This window comes from Rhinatrema bivittatum, chromosome 4, assembly GCF_901001135.1.
Source record: "Rhinatrema bivittatum chromosome 4, aRhiBiv1.1, whole genome shotgun sequence".
NCBI classification, from domain to species: domain Eukaryota; kingdom Metazoa; phylum Chordata; class Amphibia; order Gymnophiona; family Rhinatrematidae; genus Rhinatrema; species Rhinatrema bivittatum.
Genome location: NC_042618.1, coordinates 404459355 through 404481530, shown reverse-complemented (window position 1 = coordinate 404481530; position 22176 = coordinate 404459355). Strand labels below are relative to the sequence as shown.

The 22176-nt window shown below is 43.1% G+C and overlaps 1 protein-coding gene across 1 annotated transcript in view; it reads left to right on the top strand.

The window, feature by feature from the left end:
* FOXP1 (forkhead box P1) overlaps positions 1 to 22176 on the top strand; it is a 1246052-nt gene that overhangs the window by 1138184 nt on the left and 85692 nt on the right. The window contains 1 exon segment of the mRNA XM_029601088.1: positions 2706 to 2789. Within this exon segment, the coding sequence (XP_029456948.1) occupies positions 2706 to 2789 (84 nt within the window).

The window sequence follows — 22176 nt, the reverse complement described above, 5'->3', positions numbered from 1 at the left end:
TTCAATTTTAGTACCCTAATTTAACTGTTAGATCTAGAGTTCCTAGACTACTAGCAAAAATGGAAGGATCTAAGCTGTTACGCTCATTTAATTCTTGCTAGTAGCCTAGCAATATGATATACATTACAATATGATGTATATATCTTTGGAAACCATGCGGGGCAGATGCAAATTACCCGCTGTAATTTATTTAAATAAATGAATTTTTTTTTAAAGATAGAACAAAGAAAGTCTTATTAGGAAGGGATGGTTAATGGTTTATACAATTACATTCTGTGAGCACATACTCCAGTTTCACTACTGTAGGAGAAGGATATGGTTGGTGGGTAGTCTGGTCTTGCCTTGGATATTGCAGAGGTTTTTACACTAAAACTCTCAATTTCCCAATATCAAGCATGCGGCAATCAGTCAACACCATACTGAGTGAATTCAGGACTGAAAATTTACAGCAGGTTACAGACTCATGGACTTTCACTTTTGTTCTAATTTTCATTATTGTTTTGAAAGATGACTGAGAAGAATAAAAGGAAACGAGAGAGTACCTTCCATGTAGATCGAGAGGAATTGTTACTGCTTAGGTGAAGGCTCAAACCTTGGCTCTTAAATCACATAGCCAACTTGATAGACTGGAAATTTGACCTTACAGGATGGTAAAGCGTTCACATTTGAGTAGGAAAATTAATGTATAGAAAAATATATCTAAATAATCCTGGCAGGAGAAAATTAACCCTTCTGGGTTATGAATAGTTTTTTGTTTTTTTTATTTAAAACTAGAGAGTAAATTTAATGTACTCTTCAAAAAGAAAAAGTATTGATAAAGAACAATGGCTAGTAATTTGACACTAGGCACCCTTCCTTCCTTCCAACTTCAACGGTATGGGATACCAATACGCAGACATAAGGGAAAAAGCACAGGCCTGCTTCTGTGGCCTAGTCCTAAAGGAAATGCAGAAAGCATGCGGGGGGGGGGGGAGGGGGCGTAACTTTCTGGAGTGGCAGTTGCTACGCTTAGCAGAAGGCATGGAGATTACTACCCTTAACCAATAAGCCTTGATGCTTTTAATACAACTGCAGCATTGCTCCCTGCTTTGACAGCAAGGGGAAAAGGGGAATTGGACAACAACCAAGAGGGCTTCAACTTGTATGGTCTGGGGTACTGATGCTCAGGCATAAGGAAAAAAGCTCATCACTGCTTCTGTGGCCAAGTCCATAAGCAAAGCAAGTCAAGCAGCACTGTATGATGTGAGGTGATCAAATTTGCGGATCACCCAAAATTATGCAGAGTAGTCAAGCGGATTGTCAAGCAGATTGTGAGAAATTGCAGGAGGACCGTGAGATTGGAAACTGGGCTTCCAAATGGCAGACGAAATTTAACATGGACAAGTGCAAAGTGATGCATATAGGGAAAAATAACTCTTTCTGTAGTTACACAATGTTAGGTTCTGTCTTAGGAGTTACCACCCAGGAAAGAGATCTAGGTGTCATCTAAATCATCAGCTCAGTGTGCTGTGGCGATAAAAAATATAAACAGAACATTAAGAATTATTAGGAAGGGAATAGCAAATAAAACAATGGATGTCATAATGCCTCTGTAATGCTCCATAGTGAGATCACATCTTGAATACTGTGTGCAGTTCTGGTCACTGCATCTCAAAAAAGATATAGTTGCACTGGAGAAAGTACAGAGAAGGGCAACCAGAATGATGAGGGGCATGGAATGGCTGCCCTATGAGGAAAGGCTAAGGAAGTTAGGGCTGTTCAGTTTGGAGAAGAGACAACTGAGGAGGGATATGAAAGAACTTGAACAAGTTAATGTTAATTGATTATTTACTCTCTCAGATAATAGAAGACTAGGGGATACTCTATGAGGTTGGCAAGTACTCATTTAAAACAAATCAAAGAAATATTTTTCACTGAGCACATAATTGAGCTCTGGAATTCATTGTCAGAGGATGTGGTTATAGCAGTTAGTATAACTGGGTTTAAAAAGGTTTAGATAAGCTCATAGAGGAAAAATCCATAAACTTTTATTAATTAATAAGCAATAGTAGATTGAGATTTATTTAATGTTTGGGTACTTGCCAGGTACTTGTGACTTGGATTGGCCACTGTTGGAAACAGGATACTGGGCTTGATGGACCTTTGGTTTGACCCAGTATGGCAATTCTTATGTTCTTATGTCTGAATTTTCACGAAAGCTCATTGCCCAGTAAAAGAATGTTGCTAACTGAAATTTTTATGGGTTATCAGAAAACTTCTGATAACTGCATGGAGTGGTAGTTACTACCCTTAAGAGAAACATAGGGGTAGCCTGCACAGAGTGGCAGTTACTACCTAGGGAAGCTTGCTGGGCAGACTGGATGGACCATTTGGTCTTTTTCTGCCGTCATTACTGTGTTACTATGTTCCTAGGATAATGCTAGCTCTGAAATGGCCAACTACCTTGCATAGAGGTAAGATAGTCATAAGACTACCAAGCTAAAAGAATTTGAAGATAATTGAAGATCTTTCAGTGGAAAGAATTTCCAGCATATCACTTGTAAGATGTTGTTTCAGGAAGGGTTAAGTATTTCCAAGTGTTAAAACTATTGTTTTGTTGTGCCTTGTAGTGCCAACAATTTAATTTGGAATACGCATAAATCATTTTTAAATGCCTTGGATTTTCTTCGTTACAAATCCAGTAACAAATTGTGCATTTTTTGCAGCTTTCAAAAGACAAAGAACGCCTGCAAGCTATGATGACACACCTGCATGTGAAATCAACTGAACCAAAAGCCACCCCACAGCCCGTAAGTATTCATCCATGGAGAGAGGGAACAAAGCCGCACAGCAGCTCCCTTGCCTGTTTACCCCCTCCTTTTTTGTGCATGAAAAACCTGGTTCTACCTCAAAACACTGCTCCAATGAGTACACAAACGTCGATTTTACTTCTGGGAGATTTATTAAGTCCTGTCAACTGGCACAACTTCAAAAATGTTCCCTCTTTGAACTTCAGATTTATAGAAACAACTTCCCTGCAGATTGCTTTGCAGGTCTGAGAGAGGTTTTCAAGTTTGTGGAAAATTAAGGCCCGACTCAGTTTCTTTTGCCTGTTGTCTGCACATCAGGACCTGGCTCGCTGAAAGAGCCAGAATCTGACGTTGTTGTAACTGGCCCACTCAAGACTTTTCTGGCATCAAGTCCCAACATATGGACACAATAACAGTCTCACTTGGGCCTATCATGATTGTGTCTGATGCAGGCAGATATGTTAATTTGCTTTATGTATGTGAAATTGCTTTTGTCTTTTAAGCAGAATCAGGGGAGCTTAAAGTTGCATGGGGGGAGGGGGCTATCAAAATAGTTGCATGTTGTCTTCTCTCCCAACTGAATGAAACTCCACTGCAAGAGAGACGGATACAGCTTCTGTAGGATTCTATCTGATGGGAAAATGCAGGTGATATGGCAGTCAAATTCTTTTATTTCTCCCCCTCTCCCCTCCCAATTTTTGACTTCTCTGTTATCTAAAAGCTATATTCCTTTTTGGCAGCAGTCTGATGAGCAGAAATTGCCTGTGACCTGCACTATGCTCAGGACGGATAGCTCCAATAGCAAAATTACCCAGCAGTAGAGCACACCACCACAGGGCCTTTCACTTAATTATTCCTGCTGCCCTCTAATTTCATTATAAAGCTTGAATTTTCCTAGTTTGCTTCAGCTGATTATTCAAAAGAAAGAGAGTGCCTTGCTTCCTGATTTTAAGATTTGTCAAATTTAAAGGTACCCTTCATCTATTTCATTTGTGTGTTCAGTAGTTCTGTGAAAAGTAATTATCGAAAATCTATAGGTAGTACCAGCAGTTTTAATCAATATGCAGTGATGTAGGCTAACGATAAAGTTTTGGTGTATCTGTTTACACAGATTTTATTTGATATAAAAAAGCAAGCATGCACCCATATATGTATGATTTATAGTGATAGAAATAATATTTAAAAAAAAGAGGAGTCAGTCTATTAACCCAGCAGATATGGTAGTCTGCCAAGATGCAGTTGGTAGACAAAATTAATGTTCGAAACCAGGCACATTATGGAGATAAAGAACATAAAATCATTAAACACTTTGCATATCCGTTTTTGCTAGAAAGGAATTTCCTAGTTTCGACGCACTTTAAATTAAATGACTGTGGAAGTCAATTGATGGTCTGGTGGGGAAAACAGCTTGCTGTTTTGGGATTCCTGAAATGACCTTTTGTCACAGATACCAAACAGTGACATGAGATGAAACCAGTTTCCTGTCATTAGGGACTCCCCTAGCCTGTAGACACAGCGTGCTTAGTGACCAGAAGTGGGTTTATGGGACAGCATGGAGAACAAATGCTATTTGACTCCTCTCTTGCCAGCTGGATTTAAAAAAAAAAAAAGTTTTTTGGCCTGGGAACATAAGGCCTTAGGGGCCTTTCACGACAGCTGTGTCCCTCTAGAGGAAGGATTAGTAAATCAGAGGAGGTAATCATGATGTGAAGGTTTGCACCATTGGATGCACACAGGGTTGAGCTTTTGCAGGAAGACTTTATCTGTAAGGTAGGCCACACAAATACCAGCTGGGGGTTGCCAAGAGCTGCAAGGTTAACCAGCCAGCAGAAAAGAATGAACAAGAAAAAAGATTTGTCTTCATTGGGCAGTAAGAAAAAAAAATGTTCTACGTTCAGAGAAATTATAGCTTTGATGGGGACCTCCTACTAAATGTATTTTTAACTGCTCTATTGAAAAACCTATGCCACTGGTCAACATTATCTCTCTCCATTGCTTTGCACAATGTTTCTTTATTGGAAGAAAGAGGCATGAATATTTTTGACTGAAAAATTAATAGCTTTAGAATTCATACTCAGCGGGTTTTCTTTTGCAAAGAAGCCCAATATTGCTCCATGGTTCTTCTATAACCATTTATTTGGAGTCCAAGTCAAACCTTTGACAGCTAGAGCAGTACTACAAGCCAACATAAAGAACTCCAAGATGTAAACCAACAATAGGCAGTCTCTGAGGTTTGCCTTTGTCAAATACGGAGATTGTTTGGATTAGTTTATGTAAATGTACTGTTGTATTACCCTTTGGAAAAAAAAGATCACATTTGTGTATGAAAAGTGGTTTCATTTGCAGGCAGTATTATAAATTCCTTATCCTTTAAGTTGCGTATTAGAAGTAAAAAAAAAAAATATATATATATATATATGGTGCCTGACAGATTTGTATTATGTGACACTCTGTTGTTGGACTGAAACTGCTTTCGGTACAGTTAATGAAAAAAGGAATGTTTTTATTATTATTACAGATACCATCTGATCAGAAATTATTTTAAAAAAAAAAGTGTGGATGCAAGCATTTGAAAATTAAATGTAATGTGTAAGAGTATTCTAGATAGCATAAATAGTGCATTCCTGGTGAAAATTACACACACATGGACTGTATTAAATTCCTCCCATCCCCGATCTTTTACTCAAGGGGATTTGACTCTTCTGACAGAGGCTGGCTAACTAAAACAAGTGCCTTATACAGCCAGTAACTAATTTTTTCCCCGGTAGGTGAAGCTGAAAGTGGTATGCTAGAATTTGGAGGTATTTTTCTACCAGTGATTTCAAAATGAAATGTTTATCTTATGTCTAAGAACAGGGCTTAAAATGACCATACTTTGAATGATCAGAAAATACAACACTAATGTTTCTTAGTTGTTCCATTTTTTTATATTTCTGTATATTTTGCTTTTAAAGATTGTTTATTGAATTTTGGAAAGAGTATGAGGGCAATTTTCAAAAAACATTTATCCAGGTAAAAGTTTTTTTTGAAAATTGTTCATTCTGTATGGGAGTAAAAGTAAATATGTTTCACAATGCACCTGTTTTACACCCATTGTAGTAGAAACATTCCCGGGGCAGGCTTCAGTCAGGAGAGAAAATGCACACAAATTTAGGGTTTCATAACTATGCAAGCTGGTTTGGTTGAAAAAACTATCCAAAGAGAAAACAGGTGGCAAAGCCTATGGGCTCTTTCTCCTTGGGCAATTTTCAAAAGGAAAGTATGTGCATACTTTCTCTTTGAAAACTGATGCAAAATCCATGGATCAAAGGAATTTTCACCCACACAGTTTTGAAAATTGTCCTCTATATGGCTAATGAAAAGTTGTACTAAAAACTCATAGAGCATACGTTCCAGGATGCACACCCATATGGGTGTGTATCTGGATAAAAAAAACCCTGTCAGGTCCCCTTGCACCACCTGACATGCTGAAAATTTGGTGTTGACAGGACGCTAAACACGGAGAGCCCGACTTTCAAAACTGTCTCTTGTACACACGTTGTGTTCATGCAGACATGTGACAATTTATGCAAGTATTTTATAAATTGTGGGGTAGATTTTAAAAGGTTGCACGCGCGCCCTCCCAGCATTCGCATATGGACACCCGATTTTATAACATGTGCGTGCATGTTATAAAATCAAGGGTCGGCGCATGCAAGGGGGTGCACAATTGGGCAACTTGTGTGCGCCGACACCCGCAGCCTTCCCCCGTCCTCTCCTAGGCCGCTCCAATTTAGGATCAGCCTGGGAGGGAACTTCCCTACCCCCTAATTTATCCTTCCTAGCCCTAATCTAGCCCACCACAAAAAATTTTAATTTACCACTTGCGCCTACTCGAAGCAGGCGTAGGTTGCATGCATCGGCATGCGATCCTCCAGCACAACAGCAAATGGCCGCTGTGCTAGGGGCCTCGAGCTCCGCCCCACCCTGCCCCCCCCGGACCTCCCCGCCCATTTTCTTGAGCTCTGGGACTTACTCGCGTCCCGGGGCTTTTTAAAATAGGTCCGGCGTGCGTAAGGCCACCTACACGCGTAAATCCACTGGATTTAACCATGTAGGCTTTTGAAAATCTACTCCTGTGTGTCTGGTGCCGCAATTTATAAAATACTGTGTATTTCTACCCCGAAGGTACTTGCATAAGTTGTAGTAAACCCATATATTTCCAATGCCATTAATGCTTATTTTCTCTACCTATTTTATAAACATATGCATGTATACTTTAATACATAGAAATATATAACGTCCTCCTGGTAAGCCTGATTTAAAGTGGAGGCAGGTGTGTTAAAAAGTATGCATGTATACTGTTAAGAAAATATTTACTTGCGCTTATACTTTGACTCACTAATTTGATGATACATCCACCAGTTCACTCGGTTCTTCTCCAGTTCTCCTGCATCCTCTGACACTTCACCTGCACCCTCCCACCCAAAAACTGCAGACAAAAGACAAGTCCCATTTCAGTTGTACAAGTCCTCCTCCTGGGGGAATTCTGCACAAAAAAATTTAAAATTCTGCAAACTTTATATTGGTCAAAATAAAACAATTTACATGACAGTCTTTAAGTAATTACATTTTAAATTAATACAAAAAAAAAGTTATTACTTAGAGATGCAGAATTTTAAATATTTTGAGCAGAATTTCCCTAGAAATTCACTGTAAGAGTGTCCCTTCCACTCGCTCTCCTTACTCCCCTGGCCACTTTGTCCTCTCAGGCCCCAACTCCTGCACCTGCCAGTATCTCTCCCCTCCACCTCTAGGCTCAACCCCTTCCACTATATCACCAATCCTAGAGTTTGACCACATTCTCAGTACTGCCCCTTACACAAGCTTCCTCTGTCCCTCCCTCTCTCACACACATGCTCCCTCTCTCTAGTACACATACACACACCCTCATACAGCCTCCCTCACTTGCGTACACACATTCCCTCATATAGGGTCCCTCTCTCTTGCATACACACCCACACAAGCTCCCTTTCTCTCTCACACATACATCCTCACATAGGCTACCTATGTCTCTCTCTCACACAGCCCTTCACACAGGCTCTGTTTCACACATACACAATCCCTTCACACAGGCTAGCACCCTCACATACACACGATCCCTTTTTCATACACATGAGCTTCCAATCTCTCACACACATATACATACTCCTTCACAATCTCCTCATATAGGCTCTCTCACCCCCTCCCCTCCCCTCCCCTCTTCTCTCTCACACACACATTCACTCTCACCGGGGCCTTCGTCTTTGCTACAAGCGGCGCACACTCCATTCGTGGCACACAGAGGCTTTCATCTTCGCCACAAGTGGAACGCGTCCCGCGAGTGGAAATTCTGCTCAGAAAATGGCAATAATGCACAGGGGGGAATTCTGCCCAAATTCTGCACTCCACAGTAGCGCAGAATTCCCCCAGGACTAAAGTCCCTTTGCATGGACAAGTTCAATACAGAAAGTCCTCAGACTTGAATTACAAATGGATCCTGAAAATAATGTCTTAAGCTGAAACAACTTAAAGCAAAACCAATTTTTCCATAAGAAACAATATTATACTTAGGGGATTGGTTCCAGCCTCAAGGCCAAGGTCCCACTTTCAGTTAAAAATAACAGAATTTAATTAAAAAAAATAAGTTTAAAAGCAAGAAATAACCTGAAAACTGTACAGAACCCATTAGGGGAGATTGTGGAACCTTGGTTGAAAAATTCTACCCTAGAGCAGGGTTGGGCAGACTTTTTTTCCCCTGGAACCTTTTTAAATTTCAAGGACAGGTCAGTGCAAGAGAAGCTGAAGCCAGGGAATTCCAACCTGGTTCGATAGAGCTGCTGCATTAGTACAGCAGTAGAGCCAGTGGCCCGATTAAGATTTTCCAGTGGCTGAGGAGAGAGCCATGCAGTGGTAACCTGCAGCCCAAAATATTAGTTGTTCCAGGCTGCAGGAGAGGCGTGCAGTCAGTTGGGCCATGGAGGAGGAGAGCCGGAATGTGCGGCAGGGGCTAGCCTTGGATGCGCGGATGGCAAGAGAGACATCAGCACCCGGCACCACACTGATGTGCGTTGATTTGAGGAGGGGCCGGGGGCAGATGTGCTGAGGTTCAAGCCGGGCACCAGACACAAAGATGTAATTGCCGAACGTAGTGAGCACATTGTAAGGTCCAGAGCAGGGAGGAGAATGAAATGCATAAGTACAAATTGTCGCAATCAGATGGCGTAACCACAAGGATTTCCTGTGAAGTATGTGCATTTCCTCTTACAAAATAGCAACTTGCATGTACTTCTGAACCCTGCCCTGGGACAACCCTAGAGCAACCCTTTTCTCCTCCTGGTAAAATGTATGTTTCATACTGCAAGTATGCACATGCTCTCAAGGTTTATAAAATAGCATATATGCTTGCATGTGCTACTTGCAAGCCTATATGCATTTTTAACACATTAAACCCCTTTGAAAATTCACTCCAAAAATGCGCACACAGATATGGTGATCTCATACGCCTCCTTTCCTTTGTAAAGCAGGTTACAAAAAAAATGCTTTCAAATTTTAAAAGCATCTGTTTTCTATATCTATGGCAAAATTGAAAATTGCCGAGATGTGCATTTTATGGAACCCACATATTGTAAACAAATTCCTGGACCCTACAAAAGAAATGTCATCTTTCCTTTCATATCGGCACAGAACACTGCTCTGTTTTCCCCCTCTTTTCCTCCACTGCCACCTTGATATGACTCGCCCTCCAATTAATTCCTTTCAGAGATAATCTAATGGTGTGCCGTTGGTGGCTAGGGCAGAACAACAGTGGAGACCAGGAAGACCAGAAAATGAAAGTAAAAAATTGATGGTCTTTCCTGCAGATTTGCAGTAGTACTTATTAAAGAGATTCTGCTGGTTTGTTAATTTATTAGATAAGCAATGTTTGGGATTGGGAGGGGAAGTGACTAGAATTATTTTTTAAATGCCCCATTTCCTATAGATTCACACCTGTCTTCCTGCTTTTATTTCTGCCTCTCTCTCTCTCTCTCTCTCACACACACACACACAAAATAGTTTCTCTTGTCTGTTTCTCCCAACCATTTCGCCTTCTCTTTCAAAACCTGCCCACAGCCTTAAGGAAGCCCTTCTTGGGAGGGAGTGGGAAGATAAGGCTTCTTTCAGTATGGAGCAGATCATAGGGCTTTTGATTAATGGATTCCCTGATCTTAGCCTTCCATAATTGACTGATTCGGAAAGGAAATCCCTGTTCCTCCAGCGGTCTTGAATGATTCCAGTGTTCAGCAGTGGAGAGGACAGGATTCCCTACCTTGTCAAAATATTCTGGTTGCCAAATTAGTCCAGCTGAATACACAAAAATAACTGTTAATAAAAACAATAATATAAGGTGATACCTTTTTTTGTTGGGCTAACTTTAAACATTTCTTGACTAGCCTTTGGGAACTATTCTCCTTTTGTCACATGAAAACAAAAAGGTGAATTTTCAAATTGTTACGCATGTAAAAATTAGCATATACGCACACAAGCAGCCTCTACTCGTGCATTCCATATTTTATACAAGTCCAAAATACTCATGTATTTTCACTTTCAGGCACACATAAATGTATAGAATAAGGGCAGTCTGGGGGTTTTCCTGGGTAGGGCCAATAGTTGTGCACATAAGTTACTACTTTAAATGACACGTACGTTTTCCAACTCGTGTATTGTTACACCTAATTCTCTGATGTAAGTGATATTAAACATGCTTATTGTGTAGTACTGACTGGGTGTACTGGGTGGAGTTCAGGCTGAAGAAACAGGAGGTTCTTGATGACCTGGAGAAAAACTGGGCAAACAGTGGACTAATTGGTAAAACTGGTAATTTCATCAGTGTGCTCATATTATAAAATACACTCATGCATGTAAATTGGGAATTATGAGGATAAGTTATATTTTATTTTAATGCATAAAATATATGAACATATGTTTAAAATAGGTAAAGTATATGCATTCAGTGCATTAATATATGTGGTTTCAGTGCATTGTATGTATTCGTAAGTAAGCCTACATGCATGCATGTGTTGCAGGGTAGAAATAGCATATTTTATAACACACACATGTCATATGCACGTGTGTCACTTAATGCAACATCGCCATCCCTAACACCCATTCAGGGTGACCCTGTGGTTACTCGGAGGGTCCTGCCAAACACTGCCCAGGCCCACCTGCACCTGCGCATATGCTTCTATACTGGCAACCTGCCAACTGGGTTCCTCCTTGGCTCTGGGCAAATTCCTCGCCCGTAAGCTATCCCCTAGTAGTTTCTAGGTATACTGAGACCCCCTCACAACCAAGGATCACACTGTTCCTAGAAATACATCCTCAGACCAAATATATACAATACCAGGATTGTTAGTCAGTCCAAGACAGACACAGCTAACAAACTAATAAGTTTATTAAGAAAAAGTAGGAACAGTAAATGGATAAAAGATTTAAACTGCAAACGGAAACAGGTAAAACAACAAAGATTATACTGCAAAAGTTAACTGAATATTAGCTAGTGCCTTGGAAGGTCAGAAAAAAGGCTGTCCACAGGAGCTGAACAGGCCTTAGCACAGAGATCTGCTCCCTCTGTACTCCCAGCTGAGGCTGGAGAGTTCCAGAACCCTCAGGGCTAGTCCTCAGTCTTCAGGGCCAATCAGAGCACACTGTATTAACAGTTAACTTTCTGGCCAATGGCATTGCAGGGTGTTTCAGTGTTGCATGTACTCAGGGCTGTTGGGATGTGTATGCTGATCAAGTCACCTTCAATCAAGGAAGCATCCAGAGTCTCTGCTTGAACTACAGAGAAGAGGTCAAACACTACCTGTAGGCCAGCACACAGGAAATGAGTTCTCGGGGGAAAAGTTTCACAGGGCAGAAAAATAAGCTACAAAGCATCAAAACCCCTGTTTCACTACAGCATGTTATAAAATTAGTAAATTAACTTGCAGCCACATACACACAAATATGCTACCATGCACAGTTGTTTGAAAGTTGTCCTCCCTATGAGTATTAGAGATGTGATTCAGCCGAACCGCCCGCCACAGGAAATTTCATTTTTCCACGGTTCGGGCCGATTTATTTCGTCTGCCCTCGGAAATGATGCCCGAAACCCACCCCAACCCTTCAGATTAAAAAAAAAACCCAAAACAAACCCACCCCAACCCTTCAAACCCACAACAGCAGGCCTCATTCGTACGCATGGATGCTGCCATCCTCTCCTAAGACGCTGGTCACCCAGACTTAAAGGGGCCCAAGGTAGGAAACAGGCTGTGGCACCCTTGGATGATGTCATAGGGTTCAGCCCTTAAAAGGGCTTTTCGGACATCCAGACCTCACCTCAGCAACGAGTCTCCTGAATTCCCTGCAGTGCGTGTTGTCAGTATTCCTGCTCTTTGTTCCTTCTTCCGACCTTGCCTCGTCTTCTAGCTTTGCCTCATCCAGCCCTGCTTTGTCTTCCAGCCCAGACTCATCTTGTCGCTCGGTCCAGTCTCATCGTCTAGCTTGTCTTCCTTGTTCCTGCCCTCTGTTTCCTGTGTGTCCACATCTCCCTTGGCTTGCTGCTTTGGATATGACTTTTTGCCTGGACCTGATCAGATTTGCTTGCCACCTGGACCTGATCCAAACTATTGTTGCTCGCTGTCCTCTGACTTCTGTAATCCTGTCTACCTTTTCTCTGGTGTGTCTGTGGACTCTGGCCACCACCGCTACCCCAGGGCCCACCTAAGTCCTTCCAGCCACTAGAATCCAAGGGCTCAATCTGCAGAAAAGGCAACTGGTAAAGGTGAAACTCCAGACTGTCCCACTACAGGGCACATTCACCAACTGCTAGAGTGGGCCTTGGGGGCTCGCCCTTGAGGCTTCATCAATTGCTCTACAGCACTAAGGGCTCACACACCCCATATCCATTACAATTGCAACCCACTAATTACAGTGGATACTTGTCCAACTATGTCAGTTTGAATTAGACTGCTAAGGCTAAATTTTCAAAAGCTTAGATGAGATCAAAGCATGTGAAATTAGGAGTTCTACATGTAAGCAATCCATATGCACTTGATGTCGCTCTTCAACTAACAGAAATGTACCAGGGTTGGGGAGTGTGGAGGAGGCATTTCAAAGATGTGTTAAAAGATTTACATAGTAACATAGTAATGATGGCAGATAAAGACCAAATGATTCATCCATTCTACCCAGCAAGTTGCTTATGGTAATAACTGCCGCTCCGTGCAGGTTACCCTGATGCAGAAATGTTACACATTGGGGGTAACCTATGTTAACTTTTTCTTCATTTCCAACCTCAAGTCTTTAGGGATCCACAGTGTTTATCCCATGCCATTTTGAATACCGTGGGTCCCTAAAGCTGCCTTGCATGAATTTTCAAGTTACTCCATTTTTGCATATAAGTATCTGCCCCATTTTGCAGTGGGTAAAAAAAATGCATGTAGACACATAGCAAGACAACCTTCAAAGTCAATCTTTGTATGTATTTTGTGTATTTGAGGGCAGCGGTGAAAAAATATTTAGAAGATTTGAATACCAGCCAACATTTTTTAGAAGCCAGGGCAAAAAGTTTATTTTTCCTTGTGATCATTTTTTGAATAGATATTTTCCTCATGCCTTTGAGGACAGTTTTCAAATTCATTTACATTGGTAAATAGCAGTCTACAGACATAAATTGGCTTCTGAAAATTGCCCTTCTTTGACGTGGTTATAAGTCTGCACATTGTTCCACAACATATGCACTTTTACCTGCATTTGGAGGAGGCTTTTCCAGGGGTGTGTTTAGATCAGAGGTATTCCTGCAGAATTGGTCTTAATGCAATAGTTTGAAAATTGCATCCTTTGCTTTGCCTATTTTATTAGTTCCTTTTTACTTTTTTTGCCATTTTTCTTGATTTGGATTTTTTTGCATCTGTACCTGATTTTTTGTTTTGTTTTGTTTTCTTGCATTTTGTATTGTTTGTGGATTTTTTTTTTTACTTTGTTTTACTTATTTGTGTTTTTTATTGTTTTTGTTTGTTTTGCTTTCTTGTTTTGATTTGTTTTCCTACCCTCTAAATTTTTTTCTGCCTTTTCTCCAGCTTCTCTTATTAGAAGACAGGGAAAGGTTCCAGGCAGCAGAAGTTCCTTCTAAGCCTGGGCCAGAAGTAGCCACGGTGGCTCTCTTCTGACCCAAAGTGTCCACAGCAGAGGCTGCTGTATTCCAGCTCGGGTCTTCCACAGTAATGGCGGCTCGGTCTGGGCGTGAGCCTGGACCTCAGCCTGCCACAGTGAGGGCCATTCTGTTCTGCCTCTGCAGCAGCTATTCCAAGACCTTGGCCTGCTGCAACAAGGAGGCTGTCTTCTAAGCCTGGGCCAGTGGCAGATGCCATGAACCAATTTTTAGGGGTTTTGGGGCCTGGAATTTTCCACCTTTTGATTTGAAGGAGTTTTGTTCATGCTTACAATTACACATGTAAACTTGCAAATATACAAAGTGCTGAAAAAATATGCCTTAATTTGTACACAATTAGATCATCATTTTTAAACTCACAAGTTTTAAAGTTTTTTCATAAGAAAGGTGTTTTGCTTTACAGATGATACAGTACAGTGTTTGGTTTAGTTTTGTGAGTTGTCATGAATGGAAATAAGTGATCTGTAATTCGACTTACTTTTTCCTTCTGCTTCCTCTGTTAGATACCTATGAGCAACATTTCTATAATATATTGTAAGACAGAATCCACAGCATAATTGTTTTCATATATATGCTAACATCAGAGTTGCCACGCTTAAGAAAATATTTATTTATTTAATGGCTGAACAGTAATTATACTTAGGTAAAGTATCCATCTTTATGAAATTATCATATAAGGTTTAAAGTATCATTGATGTTTGAAATCAAATGGTTGGCTAGAGATTCCGTTTTTGTGACTTTTCTCACCTTAAACTGTGTTTTAGCAACAATAAAAACAAAGTATCAGAGCCATCAAACTAATGACTAAGAATTGTAGCTGCCTCAGCAGTACTTGCTATGAAGAAAAAACAAGATGGAAATCATAATTATTGCATTAAAAAAAAAAAAAGATAAAATAGGATACACAAAAAAACTGGTTTTGTGTATTAGGTTGTTTTTGTTTCATGATTTCCCACTCGTTGGCTAACTTAGGATTTCTTAGTATCTCTGCCAAATAGCAGTGTTGGCTCCAGCACTGCTACCTGCTGGAACTTGTACCTAACTCCTTAATGTGTCCAAGCTGAAATAGCAAAATCTAGTATACAATGCTGGAAAAGGCACATCTCTACTCAGTTACTAATTTTTAGTCATACAAGGTATTACTCACTCAAGCAGAAGAGAGCTCCTATGACTTGGTGCATCTTCTGATGTGCTTGTAGAATAAATTTGACATTTATGAAAAGAGATGAAGCAGTGTGGATCTTCTTCTGTTATATGAATGAGTTGCATTACTTGGATATAATGTGTGCAATTTACTATGTCAAAATAAGAGGAGAGCACATTGATTCCAGGGACCTCCAGTACCAAATCCACTGTGCTCATGTCTTTGGTTGTAACACATACACAACTTTTGGGTCAAAATGTACTGACTAGCATTACCCATAAGACAGAAATCACGTTCTGGTTTTCTGCCATCCATCTCAAAACTAGTGAAGATGGCAAGACCCAGAATGCTATTGGATGGGAGTTTGAGAACTAAAACCAGACAACTCCCTTGCAGAATAAAGTGGTTTGTTACCTACTTTGTTTTAGGATATAAAAGGGTTAGTTTACCACTGTTTCTTTTGCAACAAGATGAGCAGTCTAGCACCTTGGCCTTGCCAAAATTTTGAACTGTTATTTCAAGGCTCAACTTTGCATCATTGTTCTCTAGAGCAGTGTTTCGCAACAAGTGTGCCATAGCACACTTGTTGCGAAACACACTTCAGATCTGATAATGTGTGCCATGGAAAACTCACCACTGCCTTATGCTCATATCTAGTCCAACGCCTGGGCTCTGCTCTCAACACCTCGCAGCAATAAGAGACATGTAGGAGCACCCGCATGAGCCCCAGAGTGTGGTAATTCGTGAACAGCATGCAGGGCACAGATAGCTGGGCCCTGCTTTGCGCTAGCACACACATTGTACACAACACCTCTTATTCTTGAGTTCTTCCAGCCTCTGTCCTTTCCTCAGGTAGAGTGAGATGGGGCAGCCAAGGTGACTGAGACAGTCACCCACATCACACAGACTTCTCCCTTTTCCTGCAGACACACATGAATCCTTCATGATGGGTTCATGTGTGTCTGCCCCCTTTCTCCCTTTCTCCCTTTGTTTTAATGCTTTCATTGCTTCCCTACCTCTTCTTTTGGTATTATGAACTCTCTCCATGTCATCATTGCCTGCTCCGTGGAGGCTGGTGCACCCCACAGCATTTTTATTTAAGTAGTTGTGCCTTAGGCTTGAAAAGGTTGGGAAACACTGCTCCAGAGCCAACTGGGATCCCACTGCCTGTGTGTCTGCAGGAAAAGGGAGAAGTCTTTGTGACCGGGTCAGTTAGACATGTATCCATAACTGACCGGGTCAGTTAGACATGTATCCATAATTTATCTCTAATCGTCTATGCATAGATGTCTTGTTTGACCTACTGTCTCCTATTGGTGATATTGTCTCTTATGTGTCCTTTTCTGATATTCAAAGCAGTTACCACACCTGCACAAGTAAGCATATTACATTATATGAGGCTGTTTTAACTCTGTGAATGTGCTTTCTTTTGCAGAGGTCAAGCATAAACACCAGGTCCTTCATTTATACATCTTTCCATAATTATAGCTTAGCTGACATGTTTCTACCCATAAGGGGTCATGATACTAGACCCCTTTCTCCCTTGGAGGTCTCTTGGGTGTGAAAAGCCCAAGCTACACCTCCAGACTAAATGTTTGTTTAATGGCTCCTATTTATATTATCAAGTGTAGGTATATCTTTCACTGGGAATCTATATTTGGCCCTGCCTAGATGGGCATACATTTGGGAAGCCACTAGGGGTTTGTCTATTGCCACTGGTCACTTTGAGACTTAAGGTTCTTTACCAGTCACATGTGACCCCTGCTAAATTACACAGAATTTGTCTAGACACCCCAGTCCTGTACCTGATAAGAGTATTTTCATCGAGAGTGTTCAAAGCACAGGCCTTTATGGAACAGTACTTTCAGTCATTCTGTAGATCAGGAGTATACCATACCCACCATCTTCCCATTCCCCCATGCTGGGTTTTGCCCTTCTGTCTTCCCCCTCTGTACTTCCTAAGAAGTATTTTAACTCACCACCTCTTGCTTGCGGCCAGAATAGTGATTGCAGCTAAGTGAAAGGCTCCTTAACTTCCTACAAGATCATCACAGTATCTTAAAATCAGAGACATTCTGGTAATAGAATAGCCATGGCACTCAAGTGTAGTAAGCTGGACAAATACTATTGTACATGGAATTGCTTTCTTGAGTTCACCCATTGCAATTTACAGGCCACTAAACTTCTCTTTGTTTCCTTGTTTTCCTCTCTTTAATGTCCTTTTAATAGTGCATAGTTTTGCGTGCTCTGTCTTGGAGATGCTGTATGCTGCCAGTGACCAATCGCCACTTCCCACTTCTCTGTGGACTTGTTTGTTGGAATCTGTGGGAGGGAACGCTTCGGAATGCTCCCGATTCCAGGGAGATGTGTGCCCATGGACCACGATGTGACTGCAGAGAGGAGCTCTGTGGAAGTGCCGCAGCAGGCAAGATGTGTCCAAGCATTGGAGGAGCAGACCGCCCTCACCTCCGTTGAACCTGCACACACCGGTAGAGACCCAGCAATGCAATGCTGGTCTCTGGGGTAGCCCTCCGGCCACTCAGTAGCCCTTTCGGACCTGCCACTGGGTAGCGGCAGATGCAGCAGGATGGACAGAGGTCGAGGCAGGCGATGGTACTAGAACTTGGAACAAGACGGAACCTCAGCCTTGGACTAGGCTGAAGACTTGTACAAGACGAGGAAGCTCGGAGGCTCAAACAAATCAAAGACATGTGGAGCTTGGGACTCAGACAAGACGAGGACACTTGGAGACTCATATGAGACGAGGACGCTTGGTACTTGGAAGCTCAGACAAGATGAGGACATGAGGGAACTCGGAACTTGGAACTCAGATGGAACGAGGACAAAGGTAGCTTGGAACTCAGATGAGACAAAGACATAAATGGTGGCTTGAAACTCAGATGAGACGCTCAGACGCAGGTGAAGATCAGAGGTGGGAATTCTAGAGAAGTCAGGCGAGGATTCTGATACTCAGATGAGGGACTTGGAATTTGGGAAGACTCCAGACAAGGATAGAGGACTCAGGATACTCGGAGACTTAGACAGGTGCTGCCCCTCAGGGCGGCCCTACATAGCTGGCATGGGTTGGTCATGGACCACCCTGTCCCATGGCGTGCCCTACTCAACCTGAAGAGGCTGGTCGTGGACCACGCGGAGAGCGGAACAAGCACAGGACTGAGGCTCAGGGCGAAGGAGGAATAACGGGCGGGTGCGATACTCGAAGACAGATCCAACCGGAGAGGGCTCCAGCCACCAGACTCAGACACCGGATAGGAACTGAGATTACTCCCAGGAAGGTCGCTGAAGACGAGGACCGGGGTGAGGCGAAGCTGAACCTGGAGCTTGAGGACTAACCGGTACTTCAGGATTAGGACTAGTACATCAGGACTGAAACGGAGGACATCAGATACGAAAGGACACACGGGTACCACCGTCGGGACATCAGGTACATCTAGTATCAAGAACATCAGGGGACTTCAAGAGAGGAGGACACAGGGATGACAGACGAAGACATCAGGAGATAGCAACGTCAGGACATCTGAAGATAAGAGGACGGGATCCATCGAGAGACCAGAATATGGAATGAAGACGACAACGGAGGTTCAAGAACCATGGATGAAGACAAGGAAGACCAACAAGGAACAGAGTGCCGTGAAGAGGGATCACGGAGGACTCCTGGAATGAAAGAGCTGGAACTGAAGATCCAGGAGAGGTCGACTCATGACCAACTGCTTGTGAAGGCGAAGACTGAGCCCTTTTGTAGGGCTGGGAAATGCCTCAATGACTTCACAAGGAGGAACCTGAAGGACTGGCCCTTTAAATCCTGTGGAGAGGCACGCCCCTGCGCCTAAGGAGGCAGGTCCAGAGACAGCGATGTCCTGTAGTGAAGGAGAAGCAAGGCCTTGATGACGGCGGCTCCCTCCGCGAAGAAAGAAGATTAATGGCGGCTTCCTGCTGCAAGAAAAGGAGCTCTGGAGCAGCATCCAGGTCACGGAAGAGGACGTCTGAGGTGGCGGTGGCCTCTGGGCCGTGGAAGAGGAACAGGAGCGCCAGCAGCAGCGGCCTTCTGGCCATGAAGAGAAGAACAGCGGTGGCTTCCAAGGCCATGGGGAGAGGTGGTGATAGCGACGGCCCGCTGCGGATGGCAGCGGCAACGATGGAGAAGTCAATGGCGGCCTCCAGGCTGCAAAGAGGTGAGAGGCTGCTTGTGGGCTAGCAAGCAGAATCGTAAGATTGTTTCCCTGTTTGTGGCTTTTGATCTTTATTGTAACAGATGATAGTTCTGTAATGTGCCTCTGCATAGGAAGCTAGTTCTCAGCACCATTGCCAGTATATTTGCAATTGCTCAGTCTGCAATGAAAATGCAAATAAAATGTAGGTTTGCAAGAAAACCAAGACTGAATCATAATTGCATGCTGACATGGGATGTAATTAGCAACACTGAAGTAACTTCACTTTCTTGAGTGACTCTTTCTAAGCCAGTGTCTGATTAAAGTTCAGAAATACCATGCAATTACATCATGGAATGAGGCCTGATCAGGCTGTCAGCACTAATGAGAGAATTCAGTGCCCTAAGCAGCAAAATGGAGCACAAGATGTCGGTGACATTTGCAAACAGAGCAACATATTGTCAGTTCTCTGTGTGGTGGTTTTCATGTGATTATATTTGTTAAGAACAATAAAATAAAACGAGGTTCAAAAGGGACCGTCTTAATTGTGACCCATTTTGACTACAGGTTTACATCACTGTGTGTTTTATGTCTGCTTGATAGCGTCCTCATTACCCTTTATAGAGAGAAGGTGAGTGTATTCTGTTACACTCCTTCTGCACCCTCATTCTCAGTTAGTCTTTCTTGTCTCAGTCTTTCCCACCTCTGACAGAAAAAGAGTAAGAGAAAAAAGGCAAGCAGTGTTCTCCAACTGAGGCTTTGGAATAGAGACATGGCAGTTAACTGCTGCCTTGAGCTTACCCTTACCACCCGCAGACCTAGGAGGACCTGACCACAGTCCCCTCAACCCCCACCCCTCCATGCAGAAAAATTGAAACATTTGCATCATTTTATAAGGATCTTTGATCAAGAAGACACTGTCCCTGGCTACCATTGGAATTAGAAGTCCTTAATTGTTGAACAAATTGGGAACGGGAATGCCCATACCTTCCTGAGGACCCCCAGCACAGTTTTCAGGATATCCATAATGAATATACATGAGAGAAATTTGAATGTAATGGAGCAGGGGCATGCAAATCTATCCAAAACATTCATTGCTGATATCCTGAAAATCTAATTGACTTGGGTCCTTCAGACAGTTTGAGAACCCCTGCATTAGGAGATCCAGAAACAATAGTTGGAAAACTCCCTTTATTCACTATGTTTCACATACCATTGTATGAGCCATTCTGTTTTGGTTCTGCTCACTGAGGGCTGGATTTTCAAAGCTCTACACATGTAAATCCAGTTTACACGTCTGCGGGCCTATTTTATAAAGACCTGGCGACGCACGAAAGCCCCGGGAAGCGTCCAAGTCCCGGAGCTTTAAAAAAGGGGGCGGGGACAGAGGCCTCTGGCACAGCGGCCATTTACTGTTGTGTTGGAGGATCGTGTGCTGGCAGGCTGCCAGCAGGCACAAAAGATAAGATAGAGATTTGGGGGGGGGGGGTTGTTAGAATAAGGCTAGGGTGTGGGAAGGTTAGGGGAAGGGGTGGGAAGGATAGCGTAAGGGAAGGGAAGTTCCCTCACAGGGAGGGAATGGGTGAAGGTCACAGGCGTCGGCGTTTTGTGCACCCCCTTGCGCGCACCGACCCCTGATTTTATAACTTGCGCGCACATGTTATAAAATCGGGCATTCATGTGTGCGCACCGGGTAGCGTGCACACATGTACGCCTGCGCGCTTCTTTGAAAATCTCCCCCTGAATGTTTGTCCTTTCCTTGGTCTCTTTGTTGAAAATTCAATAAATATGTTTGAAACAAAAAACTTCCTTCTGCAGGTAATGAATTATACATATCCATCTAGTTTTCTTTGATGCTAGTGTTACGATTCTGCCCTCCCGGGCAGCTTCTCCACACTTTCTCCCCTGCCTTCTTCAGCAGCCCTGAGGCTGCCGACGTTTTTCAGCACGGCTGTGCCATGCCGAGACTGCACACGCGGCAGGAGCTGCACCCGTATAGCCCCTCGCGGCACAGAGGCCGCCGACACTCTCACATCACAGCTGGTGCCGTGCTGCAACTGCTCTAAGTGGCAGGAGCCGCGCTTTTACATTTCCATGTGGCCCGGAGGCCACGAATCTTACCTGAGCCTTCCGGGGAAAGAGGACCCGAAGCCCCAGGCTCTCTTGCGGCAAGGAGCCTTCCTTCCTTCACCCTCAGTGGCAGGAGGCCATCTGTGTCACTGGGGTCTGGTTTGCGGCCTGGTTCCTGCCCTGCACCTCTGCATCGCAGCAGGGCCGTTGTCCATGGTCCTGCCCCCTCTCCTAGGGGGCGAAGCCGTGCCTCTTCTCCTTTCTTAAAGGGACAGCGTGGGAGGAGGTCCAGCTCTGATGTCATCATTGAATCCATTTCTTCTGCAGTATAAAAACCTCAATATTCATTCCAGCCTTGCCCTTGCAAGGAGCCAGTCCTCCTTAGGACTTTTTGTCATCTGCTTCTCAAGACACTTTGTTATATGTAGGATCCTGTGTCTTCGTCTTCATCATCTCAAGGTCTCCAGATGTCTCGTCTTGATGTCTTCTTTATCCGATACATCTTCGTCCTGGCAGCGCAAGTCTCCAAGAGGTTCCAGCTTCTTATTCTAACCTTCATCGTAGAGGCATTCCCTCGAACCCTAAACCTTGCCTGGATCCTCGGAGTCTGCACCCTGCCTCCTCTTCACGAATGAACTCTATTTATCTGATCCGTTCCGGCGTGGCCCTGCCTGGCCTTTATCAGCTGTGCAGGGTGCAGTTGGAAAGGCTTCGGAGTCTTTACTTCATCTCCTATCTTCTCTGTATGGGGAACCACCAGCATGGTCCATGACCTGTCTTCATTGGCTCAGT